This window comes from Spea bombifrons, chromosome 2, assembly GCF_027358695.1.
Source record: "Spea bombifrons isolate aSpeBom1 chromosome 2, aSpeBom1.2.pri, whole genome shotgun sequence".
Classification (NCBI taxonomy): domain Eukaryota; kingdom Metazoa; phylum Chordata; class Amphibia; order Anura; family Pelobatidae; genus Spea; species Spea bombifrons.
The window spans coordinates 92,202,057-92,221,753 of NC_071088.1; the positions used below are offsets into that span (position 1 = coordinate 92,202,057).

Sequence of the window (19,697 nt, forward strand, 5' to 3'; positions counted from 1 at the left end):
TCTTATCAGGTTGAGAACCACACCCCTAGTTAGTAGTGTGTTCTGAAAGATACATCTAAATATAGTTCTGATCACAATTTTGTATACCCTTGGTAATAAGTTTACCATTTTTAAAGAAAACATGAGTGAGCAGGAAAAACACATTTCTTTTATTTCTTATGGGATTCATATTCAACCGTGGGTTATAACAGAATGGCACAATTATAAAGCAAAACATGGCAACAAAGAAAAACATGAAATAACTCTTGTTCAAAAGTCGGCATACTGTAATAATACTTAAATACTTAAATTATTGTGTATTGCCCCCTTTAGCATCAATGACTGCATGCAGTCTTTTGTAATAGTCATCTATGTGGCCCCAAATACTTGTAGGTGGTATAGCTGCCTATTTGTCATGGCAAAATGCCTCCAGGTCATGCAAAGTCTTTGGTCATCTTGTATGAACCACACGATTGAGATCTCCCATCATTTGAGTAGGTTGGTGATATTAAGGTCAGGAGACTGATGACTATTCCAGAACCTTCACCTTTTTCTGCTGTAACCATTGGATGGTCAACTTGGGCTTGCGCTTAGGGTCATGGCCATGCTGTTAAGTCCAAAAGCGGACGCTTTCATGCAGAAGAAGGCAAATTGTCTGCCAGTATTTTCTGATAATATGCTGCATTCATCTTACCATCGACTTTCATAAAATTCCCAGTGCCTTTAGAGCTCACCCCCCCCCCAAAAAAAAACATCAGTGAGCCACCACCATGCTTCACAGTGGAGATGGTATTCTTTTTGTTACAGGCCTTGTTGACCCCTCTCCAAACATAGTGCTTATGGTTGTGACCATAATTACAGTGTGCCAGAAGCAACGAGGCGTGTTAAGGTATTGTTGGGCATATTGTAACCAGGCTTTTTTTGTGGCATTGACGCAGTAAAGGGTTCTTTCTAGCAATTCGACCATGCAGCTCATTTTTATTTAAGTATCGTCGTATTGTGCTCCATAAAACAACCACGCCATCTTATTCCAGAGCAGCCTATATTTCTCCTGAGGGTAGGTGTGGGTTTTTCTTTGTATCCCGAATAATTCTTCTGGCACTTGGGTCTGAAATCTTTCTTGGTTTACTTGGCTTGGTATCAAGAGATCTCTGAATTTTCCACTTCTGAACAAGTGATTGAACGGTACTAACTGGCATTTTCAAGGCTTTGGATATCTTTTATATCCTTTTCCATCTTTATAAAGTTTCATGACAGTTCTTTTCTGCTCCCCATGGCTCAGTATCTAGCTTGCTCAGTGCATCCATGTGAGAGCTAACAAACTCACTGACTATACACACACACTAATTGCAATTTAAAAAGCCACAGGTAAAAGCCAACCTCTAATTGCCATTTTAACCTCTATGTGTCACCGTACATGTCTGTAACGAGGCCAAACATTCAAGGGTATGTTAACTTTTGTTCAGGGTGATATCTGTTTTCACTATGACTTAAAAATTAGCCAAACAACTATGTGATAATAAATGCCTTCATATGATCACTAGCTTTAAATATTAGACAGACTTTTGCATGATCACTCATATTTTCAAAATCAATGCCAACATTTCACAATTTTTGCCAGCGTATGCAGACTCATTCAGATTTTTGTGAATTGGAACGAAGCAAGCACAAACAAAGTAAAGAGTTCACCCTCATTTACACTCCCATGGCCTTTCAAACACGTTCTCTCACACTGTCATCCACTCTCTTACGCTCTCTGAATGTCTCCCTACCCTATTTTCTTGTCTCCGTGCTACGGAGATCTGTTTTTTCTCTTGCATCATCTTGTTCTTCTGTTCATCTTGTTCATCTGCTGCTCCAAAACTCTTCTTTCTTCATATCTTCCAGGTCTGGAGGCGCTCTTTAATTCTTTTCTACAATTTAACCTACTGCCACTGGAGCTGTTTGGTGCTGCAATGCACTGCATGTCAATATACTGGCCTAATATACTGTACATAATATGACTCATGATGTTCATTCTTGTGATCAAAAATACTTTTTTGTTGAATGCCCATGCAGCTTGTGATGAAAACACAGATCAGAGCAATCACTAACACTGCATTAACTGTAGAATTAAGAAAACATTTATCCAATTCTCTGTATGTTTAAAGTGGGCTTGTTTTTAGGAAGTGTTTTATAGCACAGTGGACTATTCCAGTTTACTGTGAGATCTGTATCACTTTGGGCTTTCCGAGTAATAATCCTACAACCCATTATCAACTGCTGATTGATGCTGTTGAATATACCATTATGTTTCTAGTGACTTTTACATTCAGTGAATCAAAGTATGTACAGTATATCTGGCCCGGACTGCACTTTTTTCCTCTGCAAATCTCTATTATTACCGCCTCTCTGTGGACTTCCGCATCTAGGCGAGGCCACGAGGACAGCCTCTCACCCGTCCCGCCATTTGGGAGACCATGTCAATGTTTCCACGTAAAAGTGGACAAGGAAAAAAAAAAGAAAGAAAGAAAGAAGATGCAAGAGAAGAAGAGATGCATGGCAAGGAGACATAGGCACGGAAGCGGTTGTTGGAGAGGGTAGGGAGACATACAGAGATAGCATGAGAGTGAATGAGATTGTGAGAGAGCGTGAAAGAGCATGAGAATGAGGGTGAAGGACAATGAATTTTGTTTCCAAAAGTAAAAAGCTCTGCGATTTTCATGTGAACCCTAAGGGAAGGAAAGAAAATTTGTTGCCTGAAAACAAATGGAGTAAAAACGAAATGACACATTTGTCTGAATCATTTGCACAAGTCTAATTAATATCAATATTAATGATAGTAATTTATCCTTTACAAAGTGTCCGTAAAATGTATGTAACTAGCCACAGTTAGAAGCAAATACAAAATGTACACCTGATACATGTTTCTCTGAATAGAGATCTGACTTCGTCAGGGACTAAAACCTTCAGCTTTATTTTCCTAGACTCGCATATATTTTGCATGTTTACTAGAATATATAAAGTGCTAAACTCCAGTATATAACTGTGCATTTAATTTGCTTTTGTGAGTTTATACATCCGACACGCTGCAGGACAGCACTTTACTTGTGCTGGTTTCAACATTTGAAATGTAAATGGCTGATGTCATCATGATATGGTAATGGTGCAAATGTCCTGGGTCAATTTTCATAATTTTAGAAAACATTTTGTAGGTTGACTATGCATTATTACCCACCAGGCTTCTTCACTAAAGCACAACATTCCGATAAAGACAAAATCAATCAACTAAACAGGATACATTAAACAACTATTGAAGAAAACAAAATAAAATCTAAATGCCTATTAAATTTATGGGGAACAAATAAATAATAGGTGCTAATTTAGTACAGGGGCGTCTAGACATCGTGGTACAAACCACATGAGATCTGCAGTGGTAACTACACCTTCAACCATTGGCAGATACAGGGGGGCAATCCCCCCCCAGATAGACAAAGGCATGCTCCGGGAGTAAGGATAAAGAGGTAAGTCACAGCATACGGACTTACCTCTTTATCTCCCTAATTTCCGGGAGGAGGAGACTGTGGAAAAATGCCATCCATGGGGGAGTTGCAAGGCAAAAACCACAGCTGACCTAAAAGAACACATGGGCTCATCTCACATATGTCAAAAACATCTTGATGACCCCAAGACTTTTGGGATAATATTCTGTGGACTAATGCGAAAACGTGTGTTTGGCATAAAGGTAACAGCATTCCACTCCATATCAACAGTTTAAAACAGTGGTGGCAGTGTGATGTGATGGCCTGGGGTTGCTTTGGGACCGGAGTGACTTGCCATTATTGATGGAAACATGAATTCTGCTCTCTACCACAAAATCCTGAAGGAGAATGTCCAGCTGTACGAATGCATTGTATTATATACATCCAGTATATATATATATATATATATATACTTTAGGTATAGGTGAAACATGATGACAGGAACATGTGTTTTATCCTACGCGGACTGATAAAGGGGCTCTATAGATGACTGGAATAAGTCTATAAGCTATGACAATGCCATAAAAAGGTAAACCCTTCATACAGACTAATTTAGAAAAACTGTATAAAAACTTATTAGAGGACATAGTACCCTATACCTCTACCTCTACGACTACTCACACTCTCCTCCGTCATTCTCAAGAAGAAAACTCATCAAGTGTTGTATGTATAAATGCTTTGTATAATAAATTAACTTATTTAAGATGACTTAGAAGCTGTGATTTCAAGTGCTCTTTCATCACGGAAATGTTTAGATATTTACACGAAACAAATATCTACCACCAGCCATCAGTTTGTGACCTAAAGGTCAAGATCAGTTGGATTATGCAGCAGGACAATGATCCTAAGCATACAAGCAATTCCACGTTTGAATGGCAGAAAGAAAACAAAATGAATGTTTTGGAGTGGCCTAGTCAAAGCCCTGACTTGATTCTCATTGAGATGCTGTGGCATGAATTTAAAAAGGCAGTTAATGCTCAAAAAACCCTCCAATATGGGTGAATTAAAAATATTCTGTGGGCCAAAATTCCTCCACAAGAATGTAAAAGACTCATTGCCAGCTATCACAAATGTTTGATTGGAGTTGTTGCTATCATGGGCGGCACAACTAGTTATAAGGGGAGCAATTATCATTTCATATGGGTGATTAACTGTGTTACTGGGCTACCTTGGGAGCTATAATGTCGATTTAGGCTTTCTGGTTTGTCTGGTGGGTATATATTAGTGTTTAATAATGCTTCTGCATAATGCTTTCTATCACCTTTACGCCACCATAACCTTTGTGATGTTTAGGCCTGGCATACAGGTTAAAGCAAGTAAGAGGTACTTGGGAATTTTCGAAATTAGCTGACCCTGAGTCTCTAAGTATTAGAGGCCATTTAATGGTCTATCATGCAGATTCTACGTAGTGTTTCAGTAAATGACACAAATACCTATCCTCATGGAAATCTTGACTTGCCATGTTTTAAAGATACACTTAATTAAGTAAAAGCCATTCAAATAGTTAGATCAACCATGGCATATTGGTAGTAAACTCACTAGGATTAGGAGCATTAGGAGGCTTCAGCTATATCATCAGATCAATGCAGAGTAAGAATGAGACAGCTCCAGACAGTGTTCCCCTGAGATTGGATGAAAACCCTGAGACACAGGATTATACCCTACGAGCAGGGCCCGCCGAAGACTTAACGCCGCCTGGGGCGAAGTTTAAAATGCCGCCCCCCGCGTCGGGGGCGCGGCATTTTAAACTTCGCTGACGCCATTATTCCCCCCCCCGGTACTTACCTTTAAAGAGTCCTGCCGGCGAGTCTCCCTGCTCTGCCACGGTGCCGGTTTGTAATGCTGAGCGCCGGAAATTGACGCCACTTCCGGCGCTCATCATTACAAGCCCGCACCGAGACTGAACAGGGAGACTCGCCGCAGAGGAGAGAGAGAGAGGGGCGCCGAGCGGGTAAGCGAAAACTACTCGGCGCCCCTCTCTCTCTCCTCCGCTTCAAAACAAACAACCAAAAAAAAACGCTTGGGGCGGCAAAGTGCCGCCCCTTCCAAAGTGCCGCCTGGGGCAATTGCCCCAGTCAGCTCCATTGTAGGGCCGGCCCTGCCTACGAGTTCCCAGTTATGAGTATATATTACCTGTAAATATATCCACTTTCCCATCAAAAAATAGAAAACAAAGCTAATTTTCATATTAATATCTAAATAAAATACTTAAATAAAATACTTAAAATAACTAAATATGCACTTTTTTTAACAGATGGTTACCCACAGGAAGAAATGGTATACAGATGGAGAAAAAACTCAGTGGAGGCTGCAAATCAGAAATCTTGGCGACTATATCAGTTTGACTTCATGGGTCTGAGGAACACCACTGAAATTGTGAAAACATCAGCAGGTCAGAAGGTTTAACAATGACTGCGCAAACAGCTAGATATATTTTCAGTATATTAACTAATGATTATATTATGCTAATATGTAATGGAGATCATAATTTCTATGAGAGGCATGTGATTGGAGACAAGTACCTACAGTACCGTTAATCTTTAGAATTCCCTACCTCATTCTGTCACACACTCCCCTACCTATTCCAAATGCTCACTAAAAACCCATCTGTTCTGAGAAGCATACAATCTGGCCTTCTCATACTCACAACACACAATCCTAAACAAACAATGTATCCTCATCATGACACTGCCTCCCCTAATGACCCTTACTTCAATTTTAAATGCTTTGTTATAGTAAAATTAGACAGAAATCCCGAATAACCTTACCCCATACCCTATAGGCAAGGTTGTCCTTAGACAGGGGCAAGCAGGGTCCTTGCCCCAGGCTTTGCACCTAGGAGGGCCTTGCAGCACTGCTATTTACCTTTCACACTCTTGCTCATGTTCTTTTTAGGTCAGAGTGAAGCAGTTTTGGAATGTTTTTGTCTTCAAAATTCAAGAATTGTCACAGAAGCAAGTTCTTATAACAGTAGTTTTCCAGAAATTCACATACGTCCATTAAACCTAAGGCCTCTGCAAACCCCCCCCCATCCAAGATCCAAGGGTTCAGGCGATGCAGTTTAATTTTCCAAAAAATGTACACATTGTCGAAGGAGTATAATATAATGTTTATTTTGAAAAATACGTTAGCATCTGATCACATAGTTTACGTATCATTTTTAAGTTCTACAAAATCAGGAAATGTTGATGTTTATCAACTTAGATTATATTCGATTCAGATGACACAGCTGCTTATACACAATGAAAGTTAAAGTGATATTATGAGTAATACAGATGAAAAAGTCATTTGTTTTATATACATTGACCAAATGCAGTGCAAAAGTCAAATAAAGTACCAGAGAATAGGTTGGAGACTATGCAATCCTTCTTTGTTATTAAAATTATACTGATTCAAAAACTGCTTTAATGTTTTTCTTGAGTCCCTTGCCACAGGACCTCTATTAACCACCTGGATCGTACTGAATTAACTGTCAGGGCAGTGTGACAAATTGGAAAGAGCAAATCCTTTGCCTCTTTTTTCCCTAGTGCGTCCTGAAAGGTGTTTTTTTTTTTTTGCTGGAAGGGTGCCAGTACCTGTCTCTAACCTTGTCTAAAGTCAAACGTTATATGATGATTTCATCCAAAAAGACACTTTATAAAAGTGATTTGAAAGTTGTGAAAAAAGATACTGCATATATATATATATATAGGACAGCCACTCCATAAACCAAAACAAAAACATACACCGTGTTAGGAGACTAACTAAACAAGGTTAATTCCTACAATACTAACAGTACTGGCCATCTAAAAAAACACAGCTGTATAAACAGCCAAATACTTGTCTCACCCCTCAGGCTCAGTTTCATATAAACTCTCTGGGTCTGTGGTCAGCAGCACTACTGAGGGAATCCACTACTGAGAGAATCTCAGTAGGCTAAATGGGGCCTGAAGCTGCTACAAATATTAATTATAGAGTAAACCAGACCGGATGTTCCTCTCCGTCTCACAATCTGTCTGCAGGAAGAGGTCTGTTAAAGACTTCTCTGCATCACTATTCCACTGCACTATGTCTGGACCTCTTACTTTAAAGGGCCCTGGGGGCGGAATGCAAAATGTGGTATGAACCATCTATAATAGCCTACAATTCCCTCTCTCTCACCTGCTTCTTTCTAAGAGGCTGAGGCCAATTCTGTATGTTAAGGTGTCCAGCATGGCTTTCACCTTCTGCAGATGTGGGTCCCAGTCCATACTATTAATTATGACATCATCAAGGTATGCAGCTGCACACTGGGCATATTGTCTGAGCAACTTGTCCATCAGCCGCTGAAAATTGGCTGGAGCTCCATGAAGGCCGAAAGACATCACCCTATAGTGAAACAAGCCATCTGGAGTAGCAAAGGCAGTTTTCTCCTTGGAACCCTCTGAAAGAGATATCTGCCAGTGGATTTTTGGTCAAATCCAGAGTAGAAAGAAACCTGAAGTTTGCTAGTCTTTCCACCAGCTCATCCACATGTGATCTAATTTTCTGACTTCATTGAGTCTTCTAAAGTCATTACAGAACCAAATGTCGCCATTAGGCTTGGGCATTAAAACAATAGGACTAGACCAATTACTATGAAGTTCTTCAATAACCCCAAGTTCTAACATTTTCCTGACTTCTGGCCTCACAGCCTTCCATTTTGCTTCAGGTATCCTGTAGAATTTCAGCTTAATAGTCACTTCAGGTTCCATTTCTATTTTGTTCAATATTTTGCAAGTACTACCTGCAATGGGGGAGAAGACATCCCGGTTTCTTTCCACCTTGCCTTTGGCTTCATCCACTTGGTTAAGTGTCAGTTCTGGGGGAAGAAGATTGGGGATCAGGTCCAGTGTGCTCCATTAGGGTTACAAATTTACAATTTGATATGTTTTCATGGCTTCAGGAGGTTAACATGAAAAATCTGCTCATTTGACTTTGTAGTTGACAGGGCTAATCTTTTCCAGTATTTGTTATGGACATTGCCAACGTGCCAGAAGTTTCTTTCTGCTGTTGGAACTAACACCATCACCCTGTCACCTTTGCTAAACTGCCTTGGCGTTGCACTCTGATCAACATGTCCAGGAACTCCCTGCTCATCCCATGTCTGTCCTGCATACCGTGTGGATGCCTGCCATACAGGAGTTCAAATGGCGAGAAACCAGCTCGGGGAATCTCACGGATTGCAAATAGTGAATAGGGAAGAAGCATGTCCCAGTCCTTCCTGTCCCTGCAAATTACTTTCCTTAGTATCTCTTTAAGGTGCAACACAAAAGGAGTTCCTTGATCAGTAATCATCTCCTTAGGAGTACCTATCTGTGAAAACACCTGTACCTACTCCTTTGCGATGTTTTTAGCATTACCCTTGTGTAAGGGAACAGCCTTGGGGTATCGGGTAGCATAATCTAAAATAACCAGAACTTTCTAGTGGACCCCCTTTGTCCATACCAATCCGCTCAAAATGAATATCAATAATGGGAAGAGTTATAGGAAGAGCCCTTAGCCGTGGCTTGGGAGATGCCAACTGACACTTTGGGCTGGAAGCACAGTATCTTCACACTGCTTCATAAACCCCAGCTCAGTAAAACAGTCTCCAAATCCTCTTCTGGGTTTTCTCCACTACCAAGTAACCCGCTAGTATATGTGTGTGCCAAGACCAAGAGCTTTCTGGTTTGAGAGGAGGGAACCACCAACTGTTTAACCTCCTGTCCTTCCTCGTTTGAGACCCAATGTAACAAATCATTTGTGAGAACAATATAAGGGTAATTGTTTATTGTTCCCTCTACCCACACTCTACTTACCTCAATGACTTTGCTTTTTGCAAGTTGTAAAAGAGAATCATTGGCTTATGATCAACACTCTAATTTCCCTGCCTCACTTTTTCTCTCCAGTCAGACTCTGTCACCTGTGTAGCTACTCCTTTATAGGAATGTTTCCCTTGCTGGTTTGCCAGACCTTCAGCCAAAGCATCGGTAAACCTATGCTTACTCTCCTTTCATTTTCTATGGATCTTTCTGGGCTTTGGTTGCTTTAAGAACAAAGTTGGATCAGAGAATGGAAACACTTGGGTAACCTCTGCAATTTTCCAATCGTCATTTGTGTTTTCCTGACTCTCTGAAGACTGACCTGGTTGTAGAGTCCGAAACTCAGTGAAATCCCTTCCTAACAAAATGGCAGCAATAGTTTCTACCCTTTTTCCTGTAGTAACTTCAACCATGGAAGTGGGATAGTGCTCAGTATTCCCATGTACACACAGCACACCTACAGTTTTTACTTTCTGCCGACTAGATTGGATCAATTTCCGAAACAAAAAGTTATGGCACTACCGCAGTCCACCAGTGCTACCAGTGTTTTATTCGGCAGAACTGACCTAGGGAATGTCTGTGTATCCTCACTATCACTCATAAGACAAACCAGTACACAAAAGGTCCGTGGACCTTCCCCCAAGCCACACTGCATCAGTCCTGGTGTGTTTTGGCACCTTGCCCAGACGTGTCCTAGTTCATCACAGTATGGGAACTTTTCTGGTTTCAGCCCCACTCACAGGACCCCTGTTATTATAGTTTAGGCCTTGCAATGGCTTTCCAGATCTTAGTGGGGTTGCAGCGTGATCTAAGCAAGGTATGGGTCCTTGGGGCTTTTGTCCAGCCTCGCTCATTTGGTTAGGTGGGCTCACTGTCCCTCCTCTTGGAATCACCTTCGGTGGCTTATCAAGGCTTTTGGCAGCTATATACCATTCCACCTGGGCTACCATGTCATCATAGGTTGTAGAGTTTCCCTGACTGACCCATTCACTGAGAATTCGCGAAAGTCCTCTCAGATATTGGTCCAGTACCAGAATTTCTACTATCTGTACAGGACTTTGGCACGCCAATCTGAGCCAATTCCGGGCCAGATGAATCAAATCAAACATTTGGTATTGGGGAGCCTTTTATTCTGTAAACTGCCACCTGCCATCTGGGCCAGGATTTCAGCTTTTCGTCGGGGGTAATTTGCTGCAGCCTCCTCATCCAGATCAGGCTTTTTGCACTTTGCCAAGGAGGAATGGAGCGATAATTCCTGCCCACTGACTGGAAGGCCAGTCTTTACACCCAGGAGTCTGTTGCATTTGTATAGTATGGCTACGGAGTCTGCTGCTTGTCAGTTGGTCTCTTGCTGTATAGTGGTACACTTTCCCCTTAAGACAAAAACCAAACCTAAAGCAAGCAAAAACACTTACAAAGTTAATTCCTACCTAATACCTTTCCAAAAAAAAAACACCTTTACATAAACAGTCAAATACTTGTGTCACTCCTCAGGCTCAGTTTCATGAAGTTAGACTCTCTGGGTCTGTGGTTAGTAGCACTACTAAGATAATCTCAGTAGGTTTAAAAGGGCTGGGCAGTGTTAACCAGGTATCATCTGAAGCTATGAACAGTGCATTTTCCATGTGTAGATACTGTAAATATATTATTCTATGTTATTCATTAAGTAAAAGATTTAAAAGTTCAGTTGTTCTACTTTAAGTACTTATTTACATATATTTATAGAATAGAAAGAAAACATTATAAGCGGTGATGATATATATATATCTATATATATATATATCTATATATATATATATTCTTACTCTACCCTCTTTAAAGTATATTTAAAGTTTATATTAAAGTTAAACCCTCAATGTCAGCAAAAACTAACTGGAACCAGAATAACTAGAACTATATAAATATATTCTAGCTTTAAAAGAATGTACATGAAAGATGCTGATTTGGTTCTCTGGATTAGCAATCCACCGTGAGAATGACTTTATATGAATGCTATCAATCACTGTCAGTAATTGGCACCCTGGTGGTGATTTTTATTTCCTTGCATTGACATGAACGTACAATCGTGTATCAGCAAATATTTTATTCATGGCAGGACCGAAGGGCTTTGTCACTGGCACAGAACACATAAAACTAAATTTGATTGTTTCAAAACATTTGGGAAAGTAGTGAATGCCTTTTTATTGTCCTGGCAATGAATTATTATGGTGTACACCTTTTGTTAGTTTTTCTAAACTGTATTTATTTATTTTCTACTTGTTTTTGTATTTCTCTGGAGCAATTACAAATAAATCTGCAAAGGAAGTTCCCATGAATTTTGTCAAGCACAACAAGCAGAAAATATATTTTATTTTTGGCATGAACAGCTTTTATTAGCTTTCAACAGAAAATCTGGATCCTTCGCTGTCATTCCTTCACCTTTATCAGCAGATGAGAAGGGAAAGATTTAATGGAGTTCAGACAGATTTCCATACTGCTTTACCTTGACAACTAGAGAAAATGTATTATTCACAATGGGACATCCAGCATCTCGGAAACGGGTTTCGAATGCCTAAAAAAAAATCAGCATGCCTAAATTATTGGTTTTAACACTTCTTTTTTCCCTGCTGTTGGAGTACAGAGGCTTTAACAAATGCCATTAAACTGTGTCTCACTTGGCCAGTTTTAATGCTCATTAGCAGCAAAGTGCATTCTAGAAGCATTAGCTAAGTCTGCCCTGAACTTCTGCAGTTTTTTATACATCAGAGAGCAAAATAAGTGGTTTGTTTTGTTCTTAAAATATTTCAACTCTTCCATGCTTCACCCTTGACAAGTATACAGAAATGGTAACACGAAACATATAAGAGATAAATGATGCAGAAATGAATGAGGACTACAGTCAACAAAATGACACACATTAACCATTTTGTACAATGATCATATTTTTGGTAATAAAATGTAATTTACAATCTGTCTTTAGATGCATTTTCAGGCAAGGCAATCATAAGAAATAATATATCTGGTTTCTCTGGAGATGCACAGAAGCCTTTTTTATCGGGTGTTTGCAATGTATTCTTTGTATCTGAAGCCTTAAACCTATTTATATGTGTATTATTTAAAATGCCAAGCTGATTTACATCATATGCAGTGTACATCATATGCAGTGTACATCATATGCAGTGACATTCTGACAGATTGCTAAAAAGATGTTCTCACCTCCCCCAGGTGGAATGTTAAAGACATTAAAGATAGGTGTCTTATATTTAAACTTAGACTGCATCAGGAGATTAACGGACCAGCATACAGAAAGAAGAACTGATCCCTGCATTTTAAATTTTTCACATGGGAAATAAATCCCTCCATAAAATAACTAGCACAAAAAGTATATGATTATATTATGTAAATCATGCTAATATTGTATGAGATTTTGTGTACTACAATAAACCAGGATAAAAATAAGGGTGATGTGAGTCGCAACCCTCAAAAATGAGCATACTAGGAATTAAAAAAGGCAGCTATACTTGTGGAAATGTGTATTTCCTACCTGTGTTTTGTTTCTTTACTATATTTATTGAATTGAATCACTTCTCATTTCTTTAGATTGCAGCATCATGTGCTGCTTTTTGAGACATTATAGCCTACTTTACTTTGGCTCTAGTTAATTAATGTTAAGGTGGGGCAGTAATCATAACTTGTTGTGTCTAGTGAAATTGAACCCAATTATCAAGTACATATGATTTAGTAACTAAGGGGGTTATGACTTTTTTACACAGGGCTAGGTATGGTTTCTATGCGTGAAATCATTAAAAATTGCATTTTGTGTTTACTCTGGTTATCTTATCTTACCTTATACAGACACACACTGGCCACTTTATTAGGTACACAACAAGGTTGGACCCCTTTTACCTTCAGAACTGCCTTCATTCTTTGTGCCATACTTTCTACAACAAGGCATTTTCGTCCACACAGCTGCCATTCACTGAATATTTTCTCTTTTTTGGACCATTCTCTGTAAACCGTAGGGATGTTTGTGTATGAAAATCCCAGTTGATCAGCAGTTTCTGAAATACTCAGACCAGCCCGTCTGGCACCAACAACCATGCCACGTTCAAAGTCACTTAAATCCCCTTTCCTCAATATTCAGATGCTCAGTTTGAACTTCAGCAAGTTGTCTTGACTACGTCTGCACGCCTGAATGCATTGAGTTGCTGCCACGTGAACAGGTGTACCTAATAAAGTGGTACCTAATAAAGTGGTCAGTGCGTGTATGGGCACTATGGGCAGAGCCGGCCTTAGGTGTTCTGGCGCCCTGTGCGAACTACTTCTCTGGTGCCCCCCCTCACTACCCCCCTCTGCCCCTTCAAACTCCCCCCCCTCTGCCCCTTCAAACTACCCCCCTGCCCCTTAAAACTACCCCCCATGCCCCTTCAAACTACCCCCCTATGCCCCTTCAAACTACCCCCCCTGCCCCTTCAAACTACCCCCCTGCCCCTTCAAACTACCCCCCCTCTGCCCCTTCAAACTACCCCCCCTCTGCCCCTTCAAACTACCCCCCCCTCTGCCCCTTCAAACTACCCCCCCCTCTGCCCCTTCAAACTACCCCCCCTCTGCCCCTTCAAACTACCCCCCACCCTCTGCCTCTCTCCCTACTTCTCCTTATCCTAACTTACCTTAAGGAGTCCTGCCGGCATCTCATGTTGAGTGCCGAAATAGTCCGGCGCTCAACATGAGATGCCGGCACCGCGACGGAGTCACGGAGAGTAAGGGGCGTCGAGCGGTTGCTGAGAACTTCACGAGCAACCGCTCGGCGCCCCTGCCCGGGTCATAAATGAAAACATTGGGTTTTTTTGTTTGTTTGTTTTAACTTTATTTAACATCCTCCATGATAAATAAAGTTAAAAAAAAACTTTATTTAACATGGAGGCCCTGACTATGGGACATATTGCTTGGTGAAGTTGAGGGGCACTAGGGCAATTTTGCACCATGGCCCCCCGTGGTTTCTAGTTATGCCCCTGACCTTGTACATTGGGAAAAGGAGCACTAGAAATCAGCCCACTTAATAATTTTGACAATAATTTATATTAACATGCCATCTCACTGCATACAGGGTGAGGAAATTGAGGTCACTGACTATGACCCCTACTGGTTAATGTTACTTTCAAAGAAAACTAAATAGGGTGTGAGAACAAGCTCATATAAACAGATTTTTGTACCCTGTCATTTTGATAAGCATGCATGTGTACATGCAAGTTTGATAAGGGAACATACTTCATTTGGAAATCAATTGTAGATCTAACAAGCAATATCTTGGAGGCTTTCCCAAATGGTGTATCTTAAAGCTTACATAAATCTGATTTACATTTTTACATATTGTTTCTATGCTGGCCAAACAATGTTTAGTACAGCATTTTAATTAACATTCTATAAATAGAGCCTTAGAATTCATTAGTATCTAATGAAGCATTAATTTTCCATAAACATATTTGTTCAGCTTCCTGCTTAATGATTTTAAGAGACTGACCTTTCTTAATTGCTAATTATATTTGTATTTAATGTTTTGCCCTCATTTTCTGTCATCCATATGTTCAATAGTTGTGTTCATGTCAAATATTTTGATTGGAATCTAAAATAAATGGCCCAATTACTAATTACTGACTTTATCTTAATGATGCTTTCATCAGCTGTTTTAATAAAAATGCAACAAAACGACTCAAATGAGCTATTACAAATAAGTACTCTACAATAAAAGGGGCATGCTTATCACAGGCAAGTAACTACTACTATGATCCGTTTATAATGGTTATAGAAGCAATACACAAAGAATTACAAAAATAAGTGAATTTATAAAATGTGTTGAATCTTAGTATGTGAGGATTATGTGAGTTAAAATGTTTTCTGTATTTTCATGATAACATTTGGTGATGCCTGGAAGGAAGTATGCTTTGGTAGAACAACCTGTAAAGATATATGGTAGAGGGTATAGGTCAAAATAAACAACTGAAACAGGTGGTGGGAAACTGGACCATAAGTGTAAACTAGAGGTCAACTTCAGGGTAAAGGATGTCTGCTTATCAGTACTGAAACCCACCCATGTCATACATATTAATATATTGTAGGTTAAACGTGTTGCCTTTTATAGTAAAAAGCATATTTATTGTAATTGTGCTAACCTTTAGAAGGCATGTACTAGTTTTCATTTGTGATCAATATATATTGTGTGAAATTGTAAAGCTGTCAGACCTTTTCTGCTTTTGTGCAGAAGTTCCTGCAGCTGCTTTTATCTGGGAAAAAAAACCTTTATACATCACAATGTTTGATTTCCACAACAAATGCTATTCTCTTGCTTAAAGAGGATCCTCACAAATAATAAGAAAAACTAAACCCAACATCTGTCACTTATGTAATTACTATATTTAATATGTAGGCACTGGCATGTTCAGCCATCTATGTTTCCACAAGGTCGACTCTAGTAAAGTACTATCTTGGCCACCTTTTTACCAATGTAAAGCAGATACCTCGCGGGTTCTCCCTCCTGTATATTCACAGAGGGGATGGGCAGGGAGGTGAGGCTTCTGACATCACGCTGAAGAACCATAAAAATAGCCGCTCACTTACCACACTGGCACCACTATACCATCACTGGTATACTGCAGCACCTAGTGTGTGTCTCCTGAGTGTGCCTTTGCTACTTTTGCTGCCTGTCCTGGTTTTACCTGCGCCTGCCTCTGATTGCGTTTCAGTGGCTTTGTTACACACATCCCCCACACACACTGTGTAGAATATGGTGTCCCTTGCTCTTTCTTCTATTGAGCAAATGCTCAGGTATTTTGTGTAAATGAGGTTAGAAACAACCGATAACTTTGAATGTGTTTTTTGTCCTGCTTATGTGTTGACATTATTGTTTAAATGAGATTAATGTTTATGAAGGAAACCAGTTTGCCTTGGGCTGTAGCAAAACCACACCCACACTTTTTATGCTAATTTAAAAATCATCTTTCATAATCACACATATTTAGTACTTCTTTTATAAACAATTGCTTCAATTTCGCAATGATGTTTTTCATCCCCATTGATAATATAAGTAATAAATGTCGTTTTATTTCAACAGGTGATTATATTGTCATGACTGTGTACTTCGATTTAAGCAGAAGAATGGGATACTTCACTATTCAAACTTACATCCCTTGCATATTAACAGTTGTGTTATCCTGGGTCTCTTTTTGGATAAAGAAAGATGCTACACCAGCAAGAACAGCACTAGGTAAGATATATATGTGTGTGTGTGTGCTAGAAATGTAACGACTCTCCAAATATATCATGCACGTTTTTCTTAATTTCTCACAATATTTTAGTGAACATTGTATTGGAATCAAACTGTCAGCCAATGCAAGAAGTTGTAAGATTCTACTTGGATTGTACCTGTATTGTTTGAGTAAACTACACATAAGTCCTTAACTATTATTACTTACAGATGTTCAATCCCTTGATAAGTATAGCTCACAACAACATGAAGACTTCAACTTAAATACTTAGTACTTATATTTGGTGACTGTAAACAAATTACTTATGCATTTTTAAATGCCTAGTCAACTTTCCCAGATCTTATTTTAACTTTCTGATGTAGTATTGTATTGCTAAAATGTTGTGCTTCACAAGAGGTCCAGAAGATGACACTGTACTGCACAATAAAACATAAATTAGACATTTTCTATTGCCTATGAGAGTTTAATTGTCTGTCCTTCTTACCATGAATAATTTGGCACATGGTAATGCCATCTGTATACCCGCAACTGCTGCTTTTTTTGATTGGTAAAATTCCTGGTCATATGGAATAATTTTTGTGAAAATGTGATCTTGGATGTATAAGCTGTGTCTCCTAAATAAAATGAACACGCTAGCCACTCCAGCGTATTAATGTTACTAACACTAGAGCTCACATAAAAAAAAATCATATAGACTCTCTCAATTGCATTCAATGGGATCAGTTCCATTGTAGGATTGTTATTGTATTTCAGCATGATCATAAGATATACACTACTATAAACACACATAAAACCACACAAGATCCTTTTTCAGACAGTTCTAGAAATACCACAGGGATTTTGAAAGATGTCAGTTTGTGTCTAGACTAGTCACAGAAAATAACTCTGCAGATATCATGAAAACAATACATCATGCAAAGTTTTATGATACAGTTGAATATTGTTTTAACTGGAAACAAGAAATATAATATACTGGCAAATAATTGCAAAGCAAATGCTCAGTAAATGGATTATTTTTGTATCTACACACAGAGCCACAGAGGATTACAGATTTACATTATATCTGATAATTCACATAATCCAATCATAATCCATTCCATCCTGACTGTAACCCAACTAGCCTTTTAACTTTACCAGAATAATGTTATATTTTGTTATTATAAACTAACAATGTATGGCCACTGAGATTTTTGACAGGACATAAAACAATAAAAATCAATATTGATGAATCTCTAAATCTAGACCCATGCAATAAAGATGTTAATTTCTATTATGAAGTATGTGAAGGTTTTGCTTCTACACACTAAAATAATTATTTAAATTCCTACACAAATTGATTCATGTAGTTCAGACTGGTTTTATAGCAGGTAAATGTACAACAGTTGAAGCAAGAAGACTTTGTTCTTTAATGCGGTTTTAACAGTATGATAACTCGACTTTTCATTGTGATTGTTTCATTGGACACTAGTAAGGCTTTTGATTCAATAGAATTGAACTTCTTATGGGCAGTATTAGAAAAGTAAACAAAAAATGGTGGATTTAGGTAGAGGAACAAGACAGGAGTGTCCCCTTTCCCCAGCAATGTTTACTATAGAAATCGAACCTCTGGGAAATTACATAAGACTTTCAGATAATCAAACTGTTAAAAATGAATCAGAACAAGAAGGTGGCATTATGTGCCGATAGTTTATTGTTTTTTTTGGAGAGCCAAACTTGTCTCTAGTAGATCGCTTAATAATTTGGGAGGAATAAGGTCTTGTATCAAGTCTTGTTTAATAATGGTGCATAGGGTGAATGCTCCTCATTATATATAAATTACACTTGATATACTTAACTTGATTTTTACGAATAAATACTAGAAATCCAGTCGAGTACCGTATTTCCCAAAGTATAAGACGCACCTTAATTTTGGGGGCCAAAATGTTTTAAAATAAATATTATATAAAGTTATTGTACTGGCTGCCTGGACATGATATGAGTGTGATTGATGTTAGCTGCTAGCAATTGTTAGCAATCGCATTCCTATCTTGCTCAGGCAGCCAGTACATGCACATCACTTTCAGCCTCCCTGTGCCCCCTCCCTGTGCCCCCTCCACACAGATCCATGCTAACACACATATATACATACATACATTTATTCATTTACTCCCCCACCTTACCTGAACTGCAGATCTTCTGCTGCCGCTCACAGACTTCCATGGGGACGCTGTCTCCCCTCTGCCTTGCTCGAGCAGGAACTGAGCGGAGTCATGTGATGCAATGTGCATTCACGTGACTCCACTGGGTTCCTGTGTCGCCGCGGCGGATCAAGAGACGCTGCTGTGCAAAACAGGTAAGCAGGTCCCCTTTCCGGTCCCGTTTTTAGTAAAAAAAAAAATATATCTACCACCACTGTATAAGACGCACCCAATTTTTAGACCCCAAGTTTTTCTAAAAAAAGGTGCGTCTTATATATGGGGAAATACAGTATATAAAGTGCGATATAGTGCAATTGATAAAATGAAACGGAAACCTAAGGAAACAATTGCCTATTAATATTCCAGGGTAAATAAATCTGATTCTTTTTTTGTAAATCCATGGTATTTTACATTTAGGGTGGAAATAGGAGACAGATTAGTAATTACTATATAGCATTATCTGTGGGAGAAGGGGGTTTGAGTTTACCAAATTTGCATAACTATTATGTTGCTTCCTAATTAGTTAATCTTCAAGATTTTAATATCATTATTCATTTTTATGATAGGAAGGTAATAACCAATAACTGGATTAGTGTGGACCCACCTAAAATATACATGTGGCTTAATTTAGCTGATTCTGATTTGCCATTGATTAGAAGATACTACATCTTGAGTGGAAAACAAGATCATTTTGAGAATATATGGAAGCTATGATTAAATGACCATAGTACAGGCTCTTTAAAACTGTCTTGAACTATTTCTGGGTTTTTTTTCTTTTCCCTCTCTATAACAAATTTAGATTGTATTTGCTCTTTCCATGTTCTTAACTCCAAATTGCCACGTAGTGTTATTTTGTCCAGATGGTAAAAATTAACCTTAAGGGCATTAATGATCTTATGCGAATAATGCATTAAAAAAAGCTGGGTTGGTCTTTACTATTAGTTACTTTACATCATTGTTACCCTGCTACTTATATTT

General features: G+C 38.9%; 1 protein-coding gene across 1 annotated transcript in view; it reads left to right on the forward strand.

The window, feature by feature from the left end:
* Positions 1–19,697, forward strand: part of GABRG3 (gamma-aminobutyric acid type A receptor subunit gamma3) — a 223,468-nt gene that overhangs the window by 193,907 nt on the left and 9,864 nt on the right. Inside the window, exons 6-7 of the mRNA XM_053455184.1 lie at positions 5,755–5,892; positions 16,389–16,541. Coding sequence (XP_053311159.1) covers positions 5,755–5,892; positions 16,389–16,541 — 291 coding nt within the window. The remainder of the gene's footprint in view (positions 1–5,754; positions 5,893–16,388; positions 16,542–19,697) is intronic.